Here is a 23,384-nt window from a genome sequence, read left to right on the forward strand (position 1 = left end):
GGTGATGGAGGTGATGGAGGATGAAGATGGAGGTGATAGAGATGATGTAGGAGGATGATGATGGAAGATGAAGATGGGGGTTATGGAGGTGATGATGAAGATGATGATGGAGGACTATAAAGATGTTTATGTACAGAATACATAATAATAACGTACAAAATAACTTGAGGGGGCCCTCTGTGAGCAGAACAAGAGAACAGACAACAGGTTAGTGACATCAAACTATATCATATACACGTATACACTGTGTGTATATATACATGTACTGTACGTATATATAATAATATATATGTATACTGTATATGTGTAAAACATATATATACTGCATATATAAAGTAATGTACATACAGTATTTCATTGACTAGAAGTAAACACAATGAGAGAATGTATAAGAATGACTATTCTTTTAATTTTCCAATCCACAGTATAGACAGTTATGGAATAACTACATTTTATTAGATGGGGATCCCCGAGACTCCATCTTATCAAATAGAGGTCTGCAGCCTGATGTGTATTGGTGCAAAAAGGTTGACAACAGTTACTGTAGACCACGGTCTGCATTGATGTAAAAGATGAGTTTATTGTCACTGATTGTTCCCAGATACTGAAAGTGAGCGACCTGCTCCACTTCTTGCCCCTTCATGATAGCGGGTTTGAAGACGGACCCTATGCTGCCTGCTCCCATTCTACCTCCCAGACACAGCTCCTTCGTCCTACTGACGCTGACTGATTACAGGATCGATATGACTTCCTTTTCCTCTAATATCACAGGGGCAGGTGTAATTCCTGCATAGTCACATTCATCAAATCTAGAATAAAACGTGCAGATCATTTGAAAGGCTAACAGGGTCATCACATCGAGAGGCTGCTTTGTGTTTCCTTCCTCCTCCAAGCATCTCTTACATTTCCATTCCTCAGCTTCTCCTCAACCTTGTCTTCGTAGTCTGTTTTTGCTTTCTTAACCATGCATCTTATTTCCTTCTCCAAGTCTCCCTCCAGAAAAGCTATATTTTCTTTCAATTTAAATTGTGTTTTAGTCTTTTATTGACCCATTTATTGACAGTGTTTGTTATTGGGGTAGATTCTGACTTTTTTTTTTGATGATAGAGTCAACACAGAAGTTGAGATTACTGGTGATAGTGTAGGTTAAAAGTTCAGGATTATTACAGGAGACCTGGTCATTGAGGAATAAGTCCCATTCAGTGGCATCAAAACAACCCCCCAGCTCTTCGACTGAGTCATTTGTCCAAGCCTGAATGTGTTTAACAACGGTTTTCGTCCTTTTTAGTTTCTGATGGTACTTTTGCAAGAGATGGTTGATGTTATGATAAAACTATCCTAGTGAGGGGCGACATCTGGGCACATAAGCACCCTCCACATTTCCAAATCACTGGTCCAGAGTCTTATTTAGCCTCACTGGACAAGTTACATACTGCTCCAAATATGACAGATGGGTGGAAATGACACATCAGTTAAATCAGTTAATCTGTTAATGTTGATCTGTTAATCAGCTGCTCTATGGCAGGTTAACGGTCAAGCTTAACTCAGCTGCATGTCAAAAAATGTCCGACAGATGGAAACAGACTCTCAAAAGACGGTTCCATCAAGTGTCTTTTTGTACTCGCATCATTTGTCCATGTTCGGAAACATAAAATAGAAGAACTATGAGGGACTTTTACAAAAATACAGAAAATCCCCATTTTATTCATGATCACTTCTGTATTGGACTGGACCCTTTTATTTAAAAGATCAGCATTTATAATTTAAGAAATAAAAGTGTGCCAGCGTTATTTTGAGGTTATTTATTTATTCATTCACTCATTTTGTTCAAGCTGTGAAAACAAAAAGAAAATTAAATAAAGTCTCCTTGAAGATTATGAAAATTAAAAGGGGAGAAGAAATTTAAGCAAAATTCACCGCTCGCTTCGCCTGTTCTGCCGCCGGGAAAAGAAGGAACTTGTCGCTGGCAAAAGTCAGAACCTGCTGCTTCTAAAATGTGCACACTGTGTTTGAAACAGTCAATAAAATTCAGTACCTCTATATTCATGTAGGGTAATAAATATACAAATGTCAATCAGATGTTAGGTATTCTGCATGAGAAATAAAGAAAAAGAAAAGGTTGTAATAATCATCTGCTTATAGCGACAGACATGATCATTATAAGTGGCTTTCACTGTATTTATATCCTTCTCCAGTTTCTTTATCTGCAACTTAATGTTTAACTTTCATTGACGCTTGTTAACGGACATTTTATGAAAGAGAAAATGTGTCAAAGAGAATTATAACGTTGGTAAGTTGGTTTTCTTAAGTTGACACCATAATTTTAAACATACATCTGATATTATGTAGCCGAGTGATAATATAACCACAGTCACTGATCTGAACGCTCATTTATTAACAAATAAAGATAAAACCATGAACAGGGACAAGCTCTGCTCTTCACTTTCACCACCCAGACTCATCAAGCCGGATGCAGGGATTGAACCATCAACCTTCTGGTGATTCACTCCTCTAACCTTTAGACCATCACTACCCACCTACAGGTTTACATTTAATCTGACATCAATTTTGTGCCAACTCATCTCCTTCACCTTGTTAATTACAGCAGTTTTGCCCTTTTTGGTGAAAACTCCTTTATATTCTTCATATAGTTTCATCAGCAGGTTTGTTCTGTTGTGGAGAAGAACACCGCTCTAGTTTTCTCTTCTTTTTGAAATGTAATATCGTCTTTTCGACAATCGACTGTTCTGGGCTGCTTATGTACATATGTGCATATGCATACTGCAATCTTATTCCAGTCTGGCTAGACTTAGCGTTTACTAGACACGGCTAAGCTGTGTTAGTGGAACAGCTTGAGCCTCAAGTGAAAATTGACGTTTATTCTAGCCAGACTTTTTCAAGTAAGCACAGCTTTCTTTAGCTGCGTTGATGGAACACCACTGTGAATGATTTGGCCAAACTCACGAGGCAAGTAGTGCGATCAAAAAGAAACAGTCCCAGAGGATCACCAGAGCCCAGATCACCACTACAAACCTGAAGAACATATTCCCTAACATGATCGCCGGGTAAAGACTTTGTTATAGTAACAAACATTGATACCAAAACAAACAAAACAAACAAACAAACAGATGAGCCTACTTGAGTCTACTGAACATACATACATGGACGGGTTTTTCCAAATCCTGCTGAGTCTTTTAATCCTTTATATATTCTTTAGATGATAGTAGGCTGACTGCGGTTTTTAATATTACTGATTGAAGCTGAGTGCTGACTTTTTATCGGCTTCAAAAACAATTTCCTCAGTTTTATCTTTGTTTAATTGAAGAAAAATTCTGGCACATCTGATCCTTGATTTGTTCAATACACTTACTCAGTGCTTGTATTGGACCATAGTCCTCTGGTGATATGGTTATGTAAATTTTGTGTCATCTGCATAATTATAATAACATATTTTGTTGTTTTCCATAATCTGAGCCAGTGGGATCATGTAGATGTAGAACATAAGAGACCCCAGAATGGAGCCTTGGGGAACTCCACAGGTCATTTTTATCCACTCAGATGTACAATTACCTGTATAAAGTAGTCCCTGTCCTTTAAGTATAGCATCACTGAAATTGTCTCACCTGCCAGTCCGGAGGTAAAGATGACGGTGGGAGACCCCCCCGACCCCGGCAGAGGGGGGGCCACAGGGGGAGGAGGGGGGGGCATGGGGATGGAGGAGGAGAGCTCACTGGTCCGACAGGGGGGAGGAGGGGGAGGGGGGGGGAGGAGGAGGAGCAGGGGGGGGAGGTGCAGGGTATGGCCCATTTGACACTTTAAAGAAGAGAAGAAGAAGAAGAATTAAAAAGGTGTGACTGTTTCTTGTCAAACACAACATTACACTTTATTACTTACTTATTACTTATGCTTGATTATACCTATACTTATTGTACATTATTATACCTTTACTTATTAAACTTTATTATACATACACTTATTATACTTTATTATACTTGTACTTATTATACTTTATTATACTTATACTTATTATACTTTATTATACTTATCATACTTTATTATACCTCTACTTATTAAACTGTATTATACTTATCATACTTTATTATACCTTTACTTGGGGTATGGTATTTATACTTCACCGATTTTACTTCTCAGTACATATCAGTTAGTGATTTTTTAAGCTTTTCGCTCTCTCATTGCAGTTATTGATCAAACCTACTTTATCTTTTATGTATCAGTATAATCAGATCAGCTTTCTGATTGGTGGAACTCACACTCACTGGTTCCCAGCATTGGAGGTGGAGGAGGAGGAGGGGGCGGGACTGGCATATCCGGAGCTCCGCCCATCCCTGGTCCCATGCTGTGATAGGCTACAGTCTCAGGGCTGTGGGGTGGAATTGATCAGGATATCAACTGAAATCAATCACTCTGTCATTGGTAACTGTAACTCTGGTAAACACTTATTTTGAACCAATGTTTTTTCTTATTTTGAGCAAATAGTTTAAAGTTGGTGTCTCTGGGATCATGAATGTTTAAAGATATTTAATATTTAATGTGACGCTCACAGACAGGTGTTGAAGAAACATCCTAACAAAATATAACAACTATGGCATCTATGGTGCAAGGGAACACCACTGCAGGAGGATTTACAACTTTGCACAAAACAAATGTATTCATGTCATGATCCACCCATAAATGATGTGTGACTCAAGCGTTTTCACCAGAGAAATGCCAGAACATCGTGTGTAGATGATCAGCAGAGACGAGGTTTATGTTGCAGCTTTGAGATGTTTGCTTCATGAATGTAAACTGACTGCAGCCTCCACCTTTAGTGATGGTCCAACTTCTAATCTAAACCCCATTGATGCATCAGCTGATCCATCAAATTTCCTACCTGGGGGAGAGGTTGGGGCAGGGAGGAGGAGAAGGAGAGGCGGAGTCAGCCACCCCCCCGTCACCCTCTCCTCTCTGGGGCTGAGGAGCTCCAGGGCCCCCGGCCTGCTGGGCCTCGTGGGCCTGACGCTCCAGACGACTCTGACGCCGGATCGTCTGGTCCTTCTCCCGAACCATCCGCCGCAAGGTGTGCACCTGTGTGTTGGCACTCGCATACACCTCCTGCACAGGTAACAGGTGTTTATTAGAGTTACTGAGGGTACGGAATAATTCAAGAATTTTTGAAGTTTGAAGAAGTTTTTTGTGAAATTGAAGGTTCAAATTCATCCATTACAAATCACTAAATACTTTTTATGATAGTCTGTAGTGGAGTTGTCAGGTGTGACAGTGATGTTCTGTCTCCACTGTGACTAAATGTTTGGATGGTTTCCACATTAACAGCACTGACCCGGAGATTGTCCAGCTCCTTGTTGGTTTGCATCAGCTGTTTCTCCAGTTCAACAATCTTCAGCATCGCTTCGTTCTCCACGTCCAGGAGACGCTCCGACATCTGAGCAGAAAGACAGATTAGTATCACACCTATCTGTCTGACTACCTGTCTCTCTCTCCACCTGTCTGTCTTACCGTGGTCAGGTTCTCCTCCAGCTCCTCCACTCTCTCCAAAGCAGCAGTTTTGGTCTCAGCGTCCTCCAGCAGCGTTCCAACGTCGAACACGTTGTCCAGGTATGCTTGAATCTGCACCTGCAGCCTGTCGCTCTCTGTGTGCTTCAGCCTCTGAGGTGAGACAGGTGGGGTAGGTGAACAGGTCAACAGTCTTGTTGTGTTAATAAAGTTTGGGACGTTTGAATGTGGAGGACAGGTGACGCTAATGTGATGACATCAGAAGTCCTGTGACTGGCAGAGCTGGAGTGTGTGTTAGTGTGTAAGTGTGTGTTACCTCCAGGTGTTCATCCAGGTTAAGTTTGGTGAAGTCGTACTGCAGATGGACTCTGAAGTTCATATCTTCCACTGAGTGAACCACGATGTTAATGAACTGCATACAGGCCACCTGGCAACCGTTTCCATGGCAACGGACAAGAAATAGTCACTTAGTGACCTGCTGATGTTTTCTATTTTAATGTGTCTTCATGATGACTCACTCACACATCACTGTTGTTACATTCAAGTGAGTTGTGCTCATATTAGTGAGGTTCAGTTAAAGTTCAATAAGTTAAGATTGTTTATGCGGTGAAAGAGTTGCATTATTGTTCTCAATATAAGTTAGTTTAGATCATTTTAATCTACTGTACCAAGAAGTCGATGTTGTCGTCTTCATTCTTGAAATGTTCCATCAACTTCTCGAATCGCATCGACTCTGAACACACCTGGAAGAGATCAATCCATCAATAACCAATGAAGTAATCAATCAATTAACTAACTGAGCATCTAATACGTCATTGATTCTTCCTGCCAGGATCAGACTGTGTAAACAATACAGGTGTGTGTGTGTGTGTTTACAGTTTTAAAGTTGTCGAAGGCAGACAGGATGATCTCATGTCCTCCTCTGACCAAACACACCGCCGCCAACAACTCCAACACCAGAGCCTTCGTCCTGAGGATGTGAGAGACAGACAAGTAGAGAGACAGGTAGACGGAGTGGTAGAGAGACAGGTAGACAGAATGATAGAGAGACAGGAAGAGAGACAGGTAGACAGAATGGTAGAGAGACAGGTAGACAGAGTGGTAGAGAGACAGGTAGACAGAGTGGTAGAGAGACAGGTAGACAGAATGATAGAGAGACAGGTAGACAGAGTGGTAGAGAGACAGGTAGACAGAATGATAGAGAGACAGGTAGACAGAGTGGTAGAGAGACAGGTAGACAGAATGATAGAGAGACAGGTAGATAGAACAGTAGAGAGACAGGAAGAGAGACAGGTAGACAGAATGATAGAGAGACAGGTAGACAGAACGGTAGAGAGACAGGTAGACAGAGTGGCAGAGAGACAGGTAGACAGAATGATAGAGAGACAGGTAGACAGAATGATAGAGAGACAGGTAGACAGAGTGGTAGAGAGACAGGTAGACAGAATGATAGAGAGACAGGTAGACAGAGTGGTAGAGAGACAGGTAGACAGAATGATAGAGAGACAGGTAGATAGAATGGTAGAGAGACAGGTAGACAGAATGATAGAGAGACAGGTAGACAGAGTGGCAGAGAGACAGGTAGACAGAACGGCAGAGAGACAGGTAGACAGAACGGTAGAGAGACAGGTAGACAGAATGATAGAGAGACAGGAAGAGAGACAGGTAGACAGAATGATAGAGAGACAGGTAGACAGAATGGTAGAGAGACAGGTAGACAGAATGATAGAGAGACAGGTAGACAGAGTGGCAGAGAGACAGGTAGACAGAACGGCAGAGAGACAGGTAGACAGAACGGTAGAGAGACAGGTAGACAGAATGATAGAGAGACAGGTAGACAGAGTGGTAGAGAGACAGGTAGACAGAATGATAGAGAGACAGGTAGACAGAATGATAGAGAGACAGGTAGACAGAGTGGTAGAGAGACAGGTAGACAGAATGATAGAGAGACAGGTAGACAGAATGATAGAGAGACAGGTAGACAGAGTGGTAGAGAGACAGGTAGACAGAATGATAGAGAGACAGGTAGACAGAGTGGTAGAGAGACAGGTAGACAGAATGATAGAGAGACAGGTAGACAGAACGGTAGAGAGACAGGTAGACAGAATGATAGAGAGACAGGTAGACAGAGTGGTAGAGAGACAGGTAGACAGAGCGGTAGAGAGACAGGTAGACAGAGCGGTAGAGAGACAGGTAGACAGAATGATAGAGAGACAGGTAGACAGAGTGGTAGAGAGACAGGTAGACAGAATGATAGAGAGACAGGTAGACAGAGTGGTAGAGAGACAGGTAGACAGAATGGTAGAGAGACAGGTAGACAGAATGGTTGAGAGACAGGTAGACAGAATGATAGAGAGACAGGAAGAGAGACAGGTAGACAGAATGGTAGAGAGACAGGAAGAGAGACAGGTAGACAGAATGATAGAGAGACAGGTAGACAGAGTGGTAGAGAGACAGGAAGAGAGACAGGTAGACAGAATGATAGAGAGACAGGTAGACAGAATGGTAGAGAGACAGGTAGACAGAGTGGTAGAGAGACAGGTAGACAGAGCGGTAGAGAGACAGGTAGACAGAGTGGTAGAGAGACAGGTAGACAGAGCGGTAGAGAGACAGGTAGACAGAGCGGTAGAGAGACAGGTAGACAGAACGGTAGAGAGACAGGTAGACAGAATGATAGAGAGACAGGTAGACAGAGCGGTAGAGAGACAGGTAGACAGAATGATAGAGAGACAGGTAGACAGAATGATAGAGAGACAGGTAGACAGAGCGGTAGAGAGACAGGTAGACAGAATGATAGAGAGACAGGTAGACAGAGCGGTAGAGAGACAGGTAGACAGAATGATAGAGAGACAGGTAGACAGAGCGGTAGAGAGACAGGTAGACAGAGCGGTAGAGAGACAGGTAGACAGAATGATAGAGAGACAGGAAGACAGAATGGTAGAGAGACAGGTAGACAGAATGATAGAGAGACAGGTAGACAGAATGATAGAGAGACAGGTAGACAGAGCGGTAGAGAGACAGGTAGACAGAACGGTAGAGAGACAGGTAGACAGAATGATAGAGAGACAGGTAGACAGAGCGGTAGAGAGACAGGTAGACAGAATGATAGAGAGACAGGTAGACAGAATGATAGAGAGACAGGTAGACAGAGCGGTAGAGAGACAGGTAGACAGAATGATAGAGAGACAGGTAGACAGAGCGGTAGAGAGACAGGTAGACAGAATGATAGAGAGACAGGTAGACAGAGCGGTAGAGAGACAGGTAGACAGAGCGGTAGAGAGACAGGTAGACAGAATGATAGAGAGACAGGAAGACAGAATGGTAGAGAGACAGGTAGACAGAATGATAGAGAGACAGGAAGACAGAATGATAGAGAGACAGGTAGACAGAGCGGTAGAGAGACAGGTAGACAGAACGGTAGAGAGACAGGTAGACAGAATGATAGAGAGACAGGTAGACAGAGCGGTAGAGAGACAGGTAGACAGAATGATAGAGAGACAGGTAGACAGAATGATAGAGAGACAGGTAGACAGAGCGGTAGAGAGACAGGTAGACAGAATGATAGAGAGACAGGTAGACAGAGCGGTAGAGAGACAGGTAGACAGAATGATAGAGAGACAGGTAGACAGAGCGGTAGAGAGACAGGTAGACAGAGCGGTAGAGAGACAGGTAGACAGAATGATAGAGAGACAGGAAGACAGAATGATAGAGAGACAGGTAGACAGAATGATAGAGAGACAGGTAGACAGAGTGGTAGAGAGACAGGTAGACAGAATGATAGAGAGACAGGTAGACAGAGTGGTAGAGAGACAGGTAGACAGAGTGATAGAGAGACAGGTAGACAGAATGATAGAGAGACAGGTAGACAGAGTGGTAGAGAGACAGGTAGACAAACAGTTAAAGGTTCTTGTTCTGTAGTTTTTAGTTTTTCAGTTGTAGTTTGTTGTTTTGTAGTAGATTTTAGTGTCTCAGGAGTAACGACTTGTAGTTTTTACTTGTAGTTTGTAGTGATTTTAACTTTGGTTGTAAATTATACTCTAGTAGTTAGTTTATATTATATAGTATAGTTTGTAGTTATGTTATGTATGTTATGTATTTTATGGTATAGTAAGTAGTTAGTGTAGTTAGTATTTTATGGTATAGTTTGTAGTTTTAAAGAATTTTATTAGAATTTTAAAGAATAGTCTTTAGTTCAAACTGTGTTTTGGTGCGTATTACTGACCTGGGATTCCTGTTGTTGAGACTCAGGGCGATTTCATTGACAGCGTGAGGATGAGACATAACCATGTTGAAACCATACTGAGGAAGAGAAGGACAGAGAGGAACATCAGTCAAATTGATGTAAGTACAGAAGAAGATTAAAAAGACACTGTTGTACGAATCAGGTACACCATCTTGTGTCTTTTAGATCTCTAATGTCTAACGTGATCTTGAATGTTAGTAATATAATAGAATATATATAATAACTGATCATTTTTGTGTAAACCCATCTCTTAACTGAAACATTATTCATAAAAGGGGTTTATTTCTTTGTTGTTAGAGAGGGCAGAAAACATATGATTCTGGTTTTAAATGAAGTGCTGTATTTGAACAAACATCAGGATAAATGACATTTCTTAAAAAGTTTGAAGAACATGAAGATCTTTTTTTCCAATTCAATTAAAGTAATTTAAAAAAATACTTAATTCATCGCTCAAGGGTCAATTTGAGGCAAGCATGTTTGCAAACAAGTACATATATAAAATTCACTCACACTCATGTAAAAAATCTAAAAACTACAGATATGACAATGTCAGAAAGAATTTAAACACACAAGAATTAATGGCAGTGGCTGGTCTACAGCTGGCCAACAACATCCAACAACACAAAGGCACAAAAGAATCAAAGCATGAGTGCATGAATTTATCGGTCTGTACATGAGGTAAATTGACCATTTCCTGTACTGTGGCTGTTCACAATTGTAATGACTTCTGGAAGAAAACCTTCCTTCTGTTTGTTTTACATGCAGGTGATCTAAAACACATTCCTGATGGCAACAGGTTAAAGTAGTCATAGAAGACGTGTTGGATGGTTTATTATCTTTTCTGCTTTCTTGAGGACTTGTACATTACTAAGCTGTACTGGTCTTTGTGTTTTGCCAATAATTTTAGAGCTGAGAGTAACAACACATTGCAGTCAGTTCTTGTCCTTTTGACAAGTAAGGAAAGTAAACCAGTAGATAGAGAAAATATTAATGATAATATTAAAACACTTTTGATAAAAAAGGAATAAAATGTTGTCAATATTCTCTGATCGACTCCAAAAGAGTTTAGTTTATGAAGACAGTACAGATTCTGCTGAGCCTTTTTCACAATAACATCTGTATTGTCACTAAATCTTAATCTGTCACTGAACAAGAGAATGAAGTCCTAGTTAAGTATCCATAGCCTCGTTCTGTGGTGTTGGCTTTTTTCCCATCCAAATGATGGGTGTAGACAAGTGCAAACAATCATCCATCCATTGTCTCTGGTCTTAAACAAAACTACCCAGGTCAAAGTCTTTTGTGTGGTTGGACACAAGAAAACAGTCAAGTACAATGTCACATAAAGAAGATGTCAAAAGTTGCAGAACATGACATAAAAACAACATAAAACAACAACAGCTTGTTTGCTCCCACAGGCTGTAGGTTGCAACACGAGCAGTGCCACTCATCACCCTATTCTTCTTACTGTTCAATCAACTGTTAGTCATGGTTTCACAATGATTAACCCAGATCAGAGTGTAACAGGAAACTATAGTCTAATATAAGAAATGGACAAGATCTCTTCAGAAAACCTTTAAAACATTTCTAAATTTTGCCCATTTTAACAGATTTAATAGCAGTTTGATTGGATTTATACACTTAAATAACTCTATTTCCATGTCCTACTGTGATATGTGCCCTAAGGCAGTGGTTCTCGACCTTTTTAGTGTCAAGGGCCCCCTAATTAATGCACATCAGGCCATGGACCCATATTTGATCCTGATCTGATAAGATTTAGTTGTTCCATGACTGTCTATACTGTAGATTGGCAGATTAACAGTGAAGAGTGTGAAACCTATGAACAGAATAGTCACTCTTATACATTATCTCATTGGGCTAACTTCTAGTCAATGAAATAAGAATGAAATTAAAATATTCTCAATTTTTCTGGGGACCCCATGGAACAACCTCAAGGAACCCTGGGGTCCCCAGACCTCATGGCGAGAACTGCTGCCCTAAGGCATATACAGAATGATGGTAAAGTCTGACCTGGTAGTTCATAATGGCTCGGAGACACATGACGCATACATGGACATCATCTTTCTTGCAGACGAGTCGTGAATTCTTCAGAGTGCGACGACTCGGCAGCGTGTTGGAGCGAGTCACTAGCGTTGAACTAGAAACAAAGAAAATATCATCAGAGATCTGCATGAAGATCATCTTGTGAGTTCTGGTTTATTTTAGTTGTTACCTGATGGAGTGTCGTGCTGCTCTGGGGGCAGAGGAGGACGGGGATGGGAGGCTACAGTCACCATGGAGATCCTCTATGGATCGACTCCAGGGAGAGTCGATGGATGACACCTCTCCTCCAGCCTCTGACTGCTCACCATCAAACCTGCACACACAATATTAACCCACATCTGGAACATGGAAACTACACCTTTCACAGAATAATGAACTAGATCTTTACGTGTGTAAAGACCTGTAGATGTATGTATACATGTAAATAAGTAAACTTTATTTATAAAGTGCCTTTCAAAACCAGAGTTACAAGGTGCTGTACAATGCAAACGATTGAGAGAAAACTAAAATAAAAATAAATTAACACATGTGTAGAGATCTCTGTAGATGTACAGTATGTATATATACAGACGTGGCCAAAAATATTGGTACCCTTTCACCTTTTTTTAAAAAAAGAAAAATTTTCTCTGCATTAAGTTGAAACTGACAGAAGTATCTGGTATCCATCATTCTTTATTTCACATTGAATAAAACTGAAACTTTGCTTTTGATTTACAACTTAACATATATAATACAATAAAACAAATGAAAATGGCCAAAAATACCATGGTACCCTTAACTTATATATATATAATATTTTGTAGCTCAGCCTTTGGAGGCAATAACTGTAGTCAAGCTCTTTCTGTAACTCTGAATAAGGTTTCTACTCTTCTTCACTGGTAGTTCAGACTCTTCTTGATCAAATTGCTCCAGTTCTCATTGGTTTGATGGCTGTCGTCTCCCAACTGCAAGTTTCAGCTCTTTCCACAGATGTTTAATGGGATTCAGATCAGGACTCATAGCAGACCACTTCAGAGTGGTACAATGTTTTCTTCTAATCCACTCTTAGGTGCTTTTTGATTTATGTTTGGGTTCATTATCTTGCTGGAAGACCCATGACCTGCGACTAAGACATTTTGGCAATGTCCAGTCTGGCTTTTTTGTGTGGGGTCTTCCTTGGTCTTCTACCATGGAGCCCATTTTCATTCAGACAGTGATGGATGGTGAGACTTGAAACTATTGTATCTTGAACTTGAAGATCAGCTTAGATCTGTATTGAACTTTTATATCTTCTGATTAGTGGACAATCCAGTCTACATCCTGATCCACAGCCACCCCACAGCCGAGTGAGTAATTTGCTCATTTTAAATTGGCAGCATGAGAAAACACCTGTGATACTAATTAAAACTCAATAGTCTACTTAAAGTATTACTAAAAATCAATTATTTCTTACAACTTCTAAAGGGTACCAATAATTTTGTCCAGGCTATTTTAGAATGTCTTTGTAGAATAAACATGAATTCAGTTATTTTCGCAACTTTTTTGTTTTGTTCCACTGCAAACCAAACAGAAACATGCATTGATAATAAAAGAACTTTTAATTTCAACACTGTTCAGGGCAAATGGTGCATTATTTTAGTAAAATGCAATGATTTCGGCTACGTCTGTATAAAGAGCTGTTTGTGTGGAACTCCAGACTTACGTGACAGCGTACTGAGCGAAGGACAAATACTCAACCAGAACATCCAGACCTCGATTCTCCTCATTCAGAAACTCTCTGACCCACCTGCAGAGAGATAAACAGGTCAGAGACAGAAACTAGTGGTCAGACAGACAGACAGACAGACAGACAGACAGACAGACAGGTACCCGATGTGATTAGTGCGAAGAGAAATCTCAAGTTCTCTGAGCATCTGAGTCGACTCCTGGACCCTCCTCCTGAACTTCTGCAGACAGACAGATAGACAGGTTAATGACAGACAGACAGACAGACGGGTTAATAACAGACAGACAGATAGACAGGTTAATGACAGACAGACAGACAGACGGGTTAATAACAGACAGACAGATAGACAGGTTAATGACAGACAGACAGACAGACGGGTTAATAACAGACAGACAGATAGACAGGTTAATGACAGACAGACAGACAGACGGGTTAATAACAGACAGACAGATAGACAGGTTAATGACAGACAGACAGACAGACGGGTTAATAACAGACAGACAGATAGACAGGTTAATGACAGACAGACAGACGGGTTAATGACAGACAGACAGACAGACGGGTTAATGACAGACAGACAGACGGGTTAATAACAGACAGACAGACAGACAGGTTAATAACAGACAGACAGACAGACGGTTTAATGACAGACAGACAGACGGTTTAATGACAGACAGACAGACAGATAGACAGGTTAATGACAGACAGACAGACAGATAGACAGGTTAATGACAGACAGACAGATAGACAGGTTAATGACAGACAGACAGACGGGTTAATAACAGACAGACAGACAGACGGTTTAATGACAGACAGACAGACGGTTTAATGACAGACAGACAGACAGATAGACAGGTTAATGACAGACAGACAGACGGGTTAATGACAGACAGACAGACAGACGGGTTAATGACAGACAGACAGACGGGTTAATGACAGACAGACAGACAGACAGACGGGTTAATGACAGACAGACAGACAGACAGGTTAATGACAGACAGACAGACAGACGGGTTAATGACAGACAGACAGACAGACAGACGGGTTAATAACAGACAGACAGACAGACAGACGGGTTAATAACAGACAGACAGACAGACGGTTTAATGACAGACAGACAGACAGGTTAATGACAGACAGACAGACGGGTTAATGACAGACAGACAGACAGACGGGTTAATGACAGACAGACAGACGGGTTAATGACAGACAGACAGACAGACAGACGGGTTAATGACAGACAGACAGACAGACAGGTTAATGACAGACAGACAGACAGACGGGTTAATGACAGACAGACAGACAGACAGACAGACGGGTTAATAACAGACAGACAGACAGACAGACGGGTTAATGACAGACAGACAGACAGACAGACGGGTTAATAACAGACAGACAGACAGACAGACGGGTTAATAACAGACAGACAGACGGGTTAATAACAGACAGACAGACAGACAGACGGGTTAATGACAGACAGACAGACAGACGGGTTAATGACAGACAGACAGACAGACAGACGGGTTAATAACAGACAGACAGACAGACAGACGGGTTAATAACAGACAGACAGACAGACGGTTTAATGACAGACAGACAGACGGGTTAATAACAGACAGACAGACAGGTTAATAACAGACAGACAGACGGGTTAATAACAGACAGACAGACAGGTTAATGACAGACAGACAGACGGGTTAATGACAGACAGACAGACAGACAGGTTAATGACAGACAGACAGACAGACAGACAGACAGACAGACAGACAGACAGACAGACAGGTTAATGACAGACAGACGGACAGACAGGTTAATGACAGACAGACAGGTTAATGACAGACAGACAGACAGACAGGTTAATGACAGACAGACAGACAGACAGACAGACAGACAGACAGACGGGTTAATAACAGACAGACAGACGGGTTAATAACAGACAGACAGACAGGTTAATGACAGACAGACAGACGGGTTAATGACAGACAGACAGACAGACAGGTTAATGACAGACAGACAGACAGACAGACAGACAGACAGACAGACAGGTTAATGACAGACAGACGGACAGACAGGTTAATGACAGACAGACAGGTTAATGACAGACAGACAGACAGACAGACAGACAGACAGGTTAATGACAGACAGACAGACAGACAGATAGACAGGTTAATGACAGACAGACAGACAGACAGGATAATGACAGACAGACAGACAGACAGACAGACAGGATAATGACAGACAGACAGACAGACAGACAGACAGACAGGTTAATGACAGACAGACAGACAGACAGACAGACAGACAGGTTAATGACAGACAGACAGACAGACAGATAGACAGGTTAATGACAGACAGACAGACAGGATAATGACAGACAGACAGACAGACAGACAGGTTAATGACAGACAGACAGACAGACGGTTTAATGACAGACAGACAGACAGACAGACAGGTTAATGACAGACAGACAGACAGACAGACAGATAGACAGGTTAATGACAGACAGACAGACAGACAGGATAATGACAGACAGACAGACAGACAGACAGACAGACAGGTTAATGACAGACAGACAGACAGACAGATAGACAGGTTAATGACAGACAGACAGACAGACAGGATAATGACAGACAGACAGACAGACAGACAGACAGGTTAATGACAGACAGACAGACAGACAGACAGACAGGTTAATGACAGACAGACAGACAGACGGGTTAATGACAGACAGACAGACAGACAGACAGACAGACAGGTTAATGACAGATATACGGGTTAATGGTTAGAGAACTACATTTCCCATCTCACCTTGCGTGTGACGGCTGGGTCGAGGAAGCCTCGCAGCTTCTGGATGTAGGTGTGTGGAGGGTTCTTCACCTGAAACCTCTCCTACATCAAACACACAATATGATCGGATGAGAACAGATAAGAAGCCCCGCCCACCAACAACACCTGTCTGAACCACATCAAAGAAGTCAGAAATCAGGTTCAAACACACCTGGTTTTCCACTACGAACATGATTCCATTTAATAAACAGATATAAACAAACTTTTATCCTCCTAAGCACAAAATAATATAAAATCAGGAAATATTTCATCAATAAAAGTAAATAAAACGATCAACTTTTTCCTTCTAGCTGTGAGAAAAAAATGTTCCTGAGAGAAAATTGTCTTTAAAGTTCCTCCTCAGTACACTTGTAAAGACCTGATTCATTTTAAAATAAATCTTTCATTTCATGTTACAGACCTTTAGCTCCATCTGAATTTCTTACTGCACTTGCATATATCCTGAACAGATTAAATACTTCAACTTAAAACAACAAGATCAAATCAAAAATCAATAAATCAACCTCACTGGACATTATTTTAATGACTCATCCACACAGATATTCAACAATGATGTAAGTGATCAATGTGCGACAGCTTGTATAAGGAACACAAAAAGCCCAAGTTATCAAAAGATGATTTAAACAATTTAACCAACAAGTATTTCTGCATGACATCATGTACCAGGATGATCTCAAACTCTATATGTGATAAACATAAAGTATATAACAAAACTGAGTACACCCCTGTGTAATATCACTAAAATGTTAAATGATTCAACATTGTATCATCTTACATTAATTGTAGTATTTTTAGGGTGAAGTGTCAGGTATTTCATCTTATTTGTAATTAAGAACAAACAGGTTAGATAGACTACATTGATTTTAGAAAATGATTACACCTGTGACTTCCAATTAAGACTAATTGCCTAAACAAGGTAATAAAAGAACCTGTAAACACGACAACTTTCTCAGTTTTGGGTTGTGTCTAATGCAACATTGCTCCACATGCTGAGGAACTGACTGAACAAGTAGAAACCAGATATTACATTACATCACATTACATTTAGCAGACGTTTTTACATATGAGACTGATACAACACAAACAAGGATCTAGTCAGGAGACAACAACACGAGTAAGTGCCATAAAGCTTAAGTTTGGGCCCGACAGGACGTAGATGCCAACAGGCAGTGCAACAAGGCGATAATTAGAGTGCATAGAAGTGTGTTGTTTTTTTTTCTGTGATGTGAGACTTCATAAAGATGGAAGAAGGTCCAAGATCATCAGTAGGCTGCTGAACAGAAGCCAAAACACAGCTGCAGCAGTGGTTATGCAAACATACAGACCACCATCATAAAAACACCAAATGAGGAATATCTTTTTGAAGAATGGTGTTCCTCAGCCTTGTTATTGATTCTAAAGTGTCTGAACTCTTCTGGAGGGATGAACATCATTGCTCATTAAGATATTCCCTCATGTGGTGTTGTGATGATGGTGGTGCAGAGAGTTGTCTAACACGTCAGTCCTAAATCTCTCATAGGTGTTCAGCTGGGTTGAGATCTGGTGACTGCGAGGGTCATAGCATATGATTCACATCATTTAATACTCATCAAAGCATTCATTATCATCCTGGAAGAGACCACTCCCATCAGGATAGAAATGTATCATTATAGGATAAAGCTGATCACTCACAACGACTTTGTATTGATTAGCAGTGACCATTCCCTCTAAGGGGACAAGTGGACCCAAACCATGCCAGCAAAATGCCCCCCACAGCATAACAGAGCCCCCAGATCCCCTAACTGTAGGGGTCAAGCATTCAGACCTGGACCAAGTTTTCCTTTAATTTGTCACCCATCTGTATATTTATATAAAAATTTCCTCTCTCACCCCCCTCCCATGGGGGGTGGTGGTGTGTCTTCCTCAAGCTCGGGTCCTCTACCAGAGGCCTGGGAGTTTGAGGGTTCTGCGCAGTATCTTAGCTGTTCCTAGGACTGCGCTCTTCTGGACAGAGACCTCAGATGTTGTACCTGGAATCTGCTGGAGCCGCTCTCCCAGTTTGTGGGTTACAGCCCCCAGTGCTCCCATTACCACTGGCACCACTGTTGCCTTCACTCCCCACATCTTCTCTAGCTCCTCTTTCAGCCCTTGGTATTTTCGTTCCATGTACGCTGTTCCTGCCTGCATTTTACACCCTGCTATGATGTGCTGAACTGTCTCAGGAGCATCTTTGCACAGCCTGCACCTGGGGTCCTGTCTGGTGTGGTAGATCCCCGCCTCTATTGATCTTGTACTGAGTGCCTGTTCTTGTGTTGCCATGATCAGTGCTTCTGTGCTGTCCTTCAGTCCAGCCTTTTCCAGCCACTGGTAGGATTTCTTGATATCAGCCACTTGTTCTATCTGTCGGTGGTACATGCCGTGTGGGGGTTGTCCCTCCATGATGGTTCCTCCTCCTCCTCTGCATCATCGGGTTTCTGCTGCCTGAGGTTCACTTAGCAGTTCATCTTTGGGGGCCATCTTCCTGATGTATTCCTGGATGTTGGTTGTTTCGTCCTGGACAGTGGCTCTGACACTCACCAGTCCTCGTCCTCCCTCGTTCTGCTTAGTGTACAGTCTCAGGGTGCTGGACTTGGGATGAAACCCTCCATGCATTGTGAGGAGCTTGATATCAGTGTCCTCTATCTCCTCCTTTGGCCAGCTTATTATACCAGCAGAGTATCTGATGACTGGCAGGGTGTACGTGTTGATGGCTTGTATCTTGTTCTTCCCATTTAGCGTATACTTGTGTAGGTATTTGGCTGTGGCTGACTTCCTTGTGGCCTCCTCAAGGTTCCCATTTGCCTGCAGGATCCCAAGGTATTTGTAGCTGTCCTGAACATCTGCAATGCTGCCTTCTAGTAGTTCAACCCCCTCGGTTCTGATCATCTTCCTTCTCTTCGACACCATCTGACTACACTTACCTAGTCTGAATGACCTTCCAATGTCGTTGCTGTAGATCCTGGTGAGGTGGATCAGTGAGTCGATATCTCGCTCATTCCTGGCATACAGCTTGATGTCATCCATGTAGAGGAGGTGACTGATGCTTGTTCCACTTCGGACTCAGTATCCGTAGCCACCAATTGTGCAATTGGCTTTGAGTTGGCCTCCAGAGTCGTTTTCCACAGCCCCATTGAGTTCTTGATGAAGGCTTTTAGTGTCCTGTTGATGTTATACATTTCCAAGCATTCCAGTATCCATGTGTGTGGCATTGAGTCGTGGGCTTTCTTGTAGTCAATCCAGGCGGTGCAAAGGTTGGTCTGCCTGGTCTTGCAGTCTTGGGTGACTGCTCTGTCGACTAGTAGCTGGTGCTTAGCTCCCCTGGTATTACTATCAATTCCTTTATATATATATATATATATATATATATATATATATATGAATGTATGTGATAGACAGATAAACATGCCTCAAGTAAAGAGTTCAGAATCAGGGGAAGAAATGGTTTTCAGATGAAATGTGCTGTTTGTTCTATTGGAGAGAAGTGGCCTGGACTAAAGCTAGAAACTCAAATTCTCCAACATACTGGACCTGCTTCAGAGCAATAAGGAACAAATGTACCATGTAAATAAGAAACACATAAGCAAAATACTTTTTTAAAATGCAACTGAAAACTTGAACTGTCCCACCAAATTCTGAAAACTAATTAAATCTGTTCGATGTTCCACTGCTTGTCCAAGTCTCCACGACCCCTTAATAATTAGTAATTTTGAACTTACAGATATACTATCTCTTGTATCTGTTATTATTATTATTATTATTATTATTATTATTATTATTACAATTCCTTTAATAAATATTTTATCTCAATTTACTCACAATTCTGTAATTCACAGGGCCTATCCGCTCCACAATGCGATATGGACCAATCCACCGTGGTGCAAGTTTGGCTGTATAATTTTTGGAAGCCTTGGACAGGGGATGGGCTTTCATCTGGACCCTGTCTTTCTCTTTGTTAGGTAACGTCCTCGGTGTTTGTTGTAGTTATACGCCTGTTTTCTTTTTGCCCATTCCAGGTTTGATTCTACAGGAGCTTGGACATTTTTCAGGGCACGGGGCACCTGCGCAGAGGGATCAAAGGCTCTGATGAAAGGTCCTTTTAAAGACACTCCCTCCTTGCTCACTACATGACCCAGGAATTTAAGCTCGGGGCAACAGAAGCGGCACTTCTTCAGCTTGAGGGTAAGGCCAGTCTGTTGGAGACAATAAAACACCGCTGGATGTCGTAAAGGTGAGTCTGGACATCTTTGGAATAGATTATAATATCATCCAAGTATACCATACAGCAGTCTCTCAGGCAGCTCCTGAGCACCTGGGTCATAAGCCTTTGGAAGGTAGCTGGAGCTCCCTTCAAGCCAAAAGCCATAACTTGAAAATGGAACAACCCAAAACATGTGACAAAAGCAGTGAGAAGCTGGCTTTCTGGGTCCGTTTCCACTTGTCACTTGGGGCCTAAAGTGGTGATGCAGACTCAGGGATTGCTGAGCAAGAGTTGGTGCAATTTCTCAGCCTCCCTTCCTATCAAACCACTGTCTGCAATAGCAGTATGGAGTGGACTGTGTAAGTCATTGCCTTCAGGTAAACAAGCTATGTCACACAGATCATCATCGAAGGCAGACAAGAGCGGTAACTTAAGTGGCAAGGAAGTGTAAAGAAAAACACTGCTCACACTCCGAACACCTCAACTTTGATCCGGGCACAGGACAGGCTGGAAGGGGAAAACCCTGGCCTTGTCATCACTAGCAAAAGAGTACACCTGAGCCTGGACATTAACCAGGAGACCACTCACGCTCATGAAGTCTAAACCAAGAACTAATGGATACACAAGCACATCTGCATCCAGTGCAGTGGTAGGTACGGACCAATTGTTACCATGCATGCTGAACTCCAGCACTTTGCATGCAATAGGATTTGCTTGCTGGCCATTCGTGAGATACATTGGATCACCCCGCCATGATACAAGGGACTCATTTGGGGGCTTTGATCTTATCCCACACACTCATATGCAGTAAAGTATAGGTAGAACAGTGTCCACGAGCACTTCCCCATGACGTTGGCGTACTGTGATAAGCACCACCAGTTGTTTCAGATTAGTGGGTGATTGAGATGTAGACGACCCTACTGTGGCAGTCGTTGTAATGTCTGGATCTTCCAAAGACATGATTGAGAGTCATTAGTGATGGTTTTCACTGATACACAGGTTATAAGAATGTACACTCAATTAATACATTTAGACGTCAAAAGATGGGACACAACATATAATCTCTTTATTTTAAAGATTATGCTTGAGTGATGATCCCTTTGTGGTTGCCATTTATGTGGTGGTACTGATATTTACAGTAATTCTTATGCTAACCCCATGAAATTAGATTTAAATTAGTGGCAAATCAGAATTATGTCACGCTTTTAAAAATATTGACTGTAATATAATTGTACTGAATGTTGATTATAAAATGAATGGGTTGACTCTCATTTATTAACCCTAACCCTGACCAATCCCCTCAATTTTCAACCAAAGTCCAACTTTATCTCCAAAATCTTGAAATCCTCATATTTGCCTATTACTTAAGGGAGGTGTCCCATTGGAGATCAATAATTACCATCCCATCTTGAAATGATCTGTCTTGGTTAAAGTATTTGAATCACTAATTAACTCACAAATGAAAGATCTGGTTTTAGATCAGGACACAGAACAATAACTGCAGCAACACTTGTTTTTAATATCATTACTGCTTGGCTTGATAATAAATGTTGTATATCTGTGTTTGTTGATCTGTCCAAGGCCTTGGACTCATTGCAATGTAAACTAAACTGGCTCATGTGACCCAAATTGGTTGGTTTAGAAACTGTCTTAGAGAGAAAGCATTAACATAGACAACCACAAGTCAGAAGTTCTTAAGATGATTAGGTGTACCACAAGGATGTATTCTGGCACCTGCTTTGTCTTCTATTTTTATAAACAATAGTGGAAATTACATACACAGCAAAAATTAATTTGTATGCAGATGATAGTTATTGTTTAAATTTAAAGCCATTACTTACATCCTAACCGTATTTCACACACTTCAGTTGTCCTTTCACCAATTAAAAACTGACCCCAAATGCACAAAACACTAAACGTATGACTTTCACCAGAAATCCTGCATATTCTGTACAAAAGGCAGAAAATATCAATCTTAAAACCTTAGAAAGAGTTGAATTAGAAAAAAGGTCATACATACAAATATCTTGAAATATGGCTGGATGACAGTCTGTCTCTCCATATTCACATTGATAACCTTTTAAATAAAGCAAAACTCAAACTAGGATTTATTTTCGTTTGAAGAAATGTTTTATTTGTTTAGTTCAGGTGTAACTTTATTAGATGATGGTGACACCTTGTATATGCAGGACTCAGACTTGACTCTGTTGATCATTCATCCTTTTATATTGAACACTGGGACAAGAACTCATCACTGTAATTTATACACGTTAGTTCGGTGGACCTCAATGAAAATAGACAGGAAGGTTAATATCGACCTTTTCATTTTTAAAACCATCATCGTTAAACTTCCTGGTTACCTTCTTGAAATGCTGTCTCCTGTTTCTAACAGCGATCAGACCAGGTAATTTCAGTCTAACCCTAACCCAGTCAGAACTTCAAACTGCATTTTCATACTCTGCACTCTGTGCGTGGAAACATTTATGAGATAAACGCTGCCTTCATATCACCTATTACTCACATTAAAAAATGTTTCATGAGGAATGTTATTTAAACAGTCATGTTTTATCTCTCTCGTATATCTCAGGTCTTGTTTTCTTGTGTTGGTTGTGATTCTTGTAAATTAATGTGTTATTAATCTAACTTTGTGACACTGTTGTACACTGCCATTTTGTCCAGGTCTCTATCATAAAACAGATAATGTATCTTGAGAGCATCCCTGTTGAAATAAACATTAAATTAACATAAATATTTGATGCTTTTAGTTCAGTGAAAAGAGTTCATTAAGAGCATTCAAACAG

The 23,384-nt window shown here is 41.2% G+C and overlaps 1 protein-coding gene across 1 annotated transcript in view; it reads right to left on the reverse strand.

The window, feature by feature from the left end:
* The window catches only part of fmnl2b (formin-like 2b), a 36,696-nt gene that overhangs the window by 11,666 nt on the left and 1,646 nt on the right, over nucleotides 1–23,384 (reverse strand). Inside the window, 16 exon segments of the mRNA XM_044345375.1 lie at nucleotides 157–177; nucleotides 3,624–3,765; nucleotides 3,767–3,813; nucleotides 4,272–4,381; nucleotides 4,892–5,112; nucleotides 5,339–5,440; nucleotides 5,515–5,664; nucleotides 5,828–5,938; nucleotides 6,180–6,254; nucleotides 6,388–6,481; nucleotides 9,734–9,810; nucleotides 11,783–11,909; nucleotides 11,985–12,128; nucleotides 13,497–13,580; nucleotides 13,664–13,740; nucleotides 16,329–16,409. Of these exon segments, the coding sequence (XP_044201310.1) occupies nucleotides 157–177; nucleotides 3,624–3,765; nucleotides 3,767–3,813; nucleotides 4,272–4,381; nucleotides 4,892–5,112; nucleotides 5,339–5,440; nucleotides 5,515–5,664; nucleotides 5,828–5,938; nucleotides 6,180–6,254; nucleotides 6,388–6,481; nucleotides 9,734–9,810; nucleotides 11,783–11,909; nucleotides 11,985–12,128; nucleotides 13,497–13,580; nucleotides 13,664–13,740; nucleotides 16,329–16,409 (1,663 nt within the window).

Source organism: Thunnus albacares, chromosome 24 (assembly GCF_914725855.1).
Source record: "Thunnus albacares chromosome 24, fThuAlb1.1, whole genome shotgun sequence".
In the NCBI taxonomy this organism is placed as follows: Eukaryota; Metazoa; Chordata; class Actinopteri; order Scombriformes; family Scombridae; genus Thunnus; species Thunnus albacares.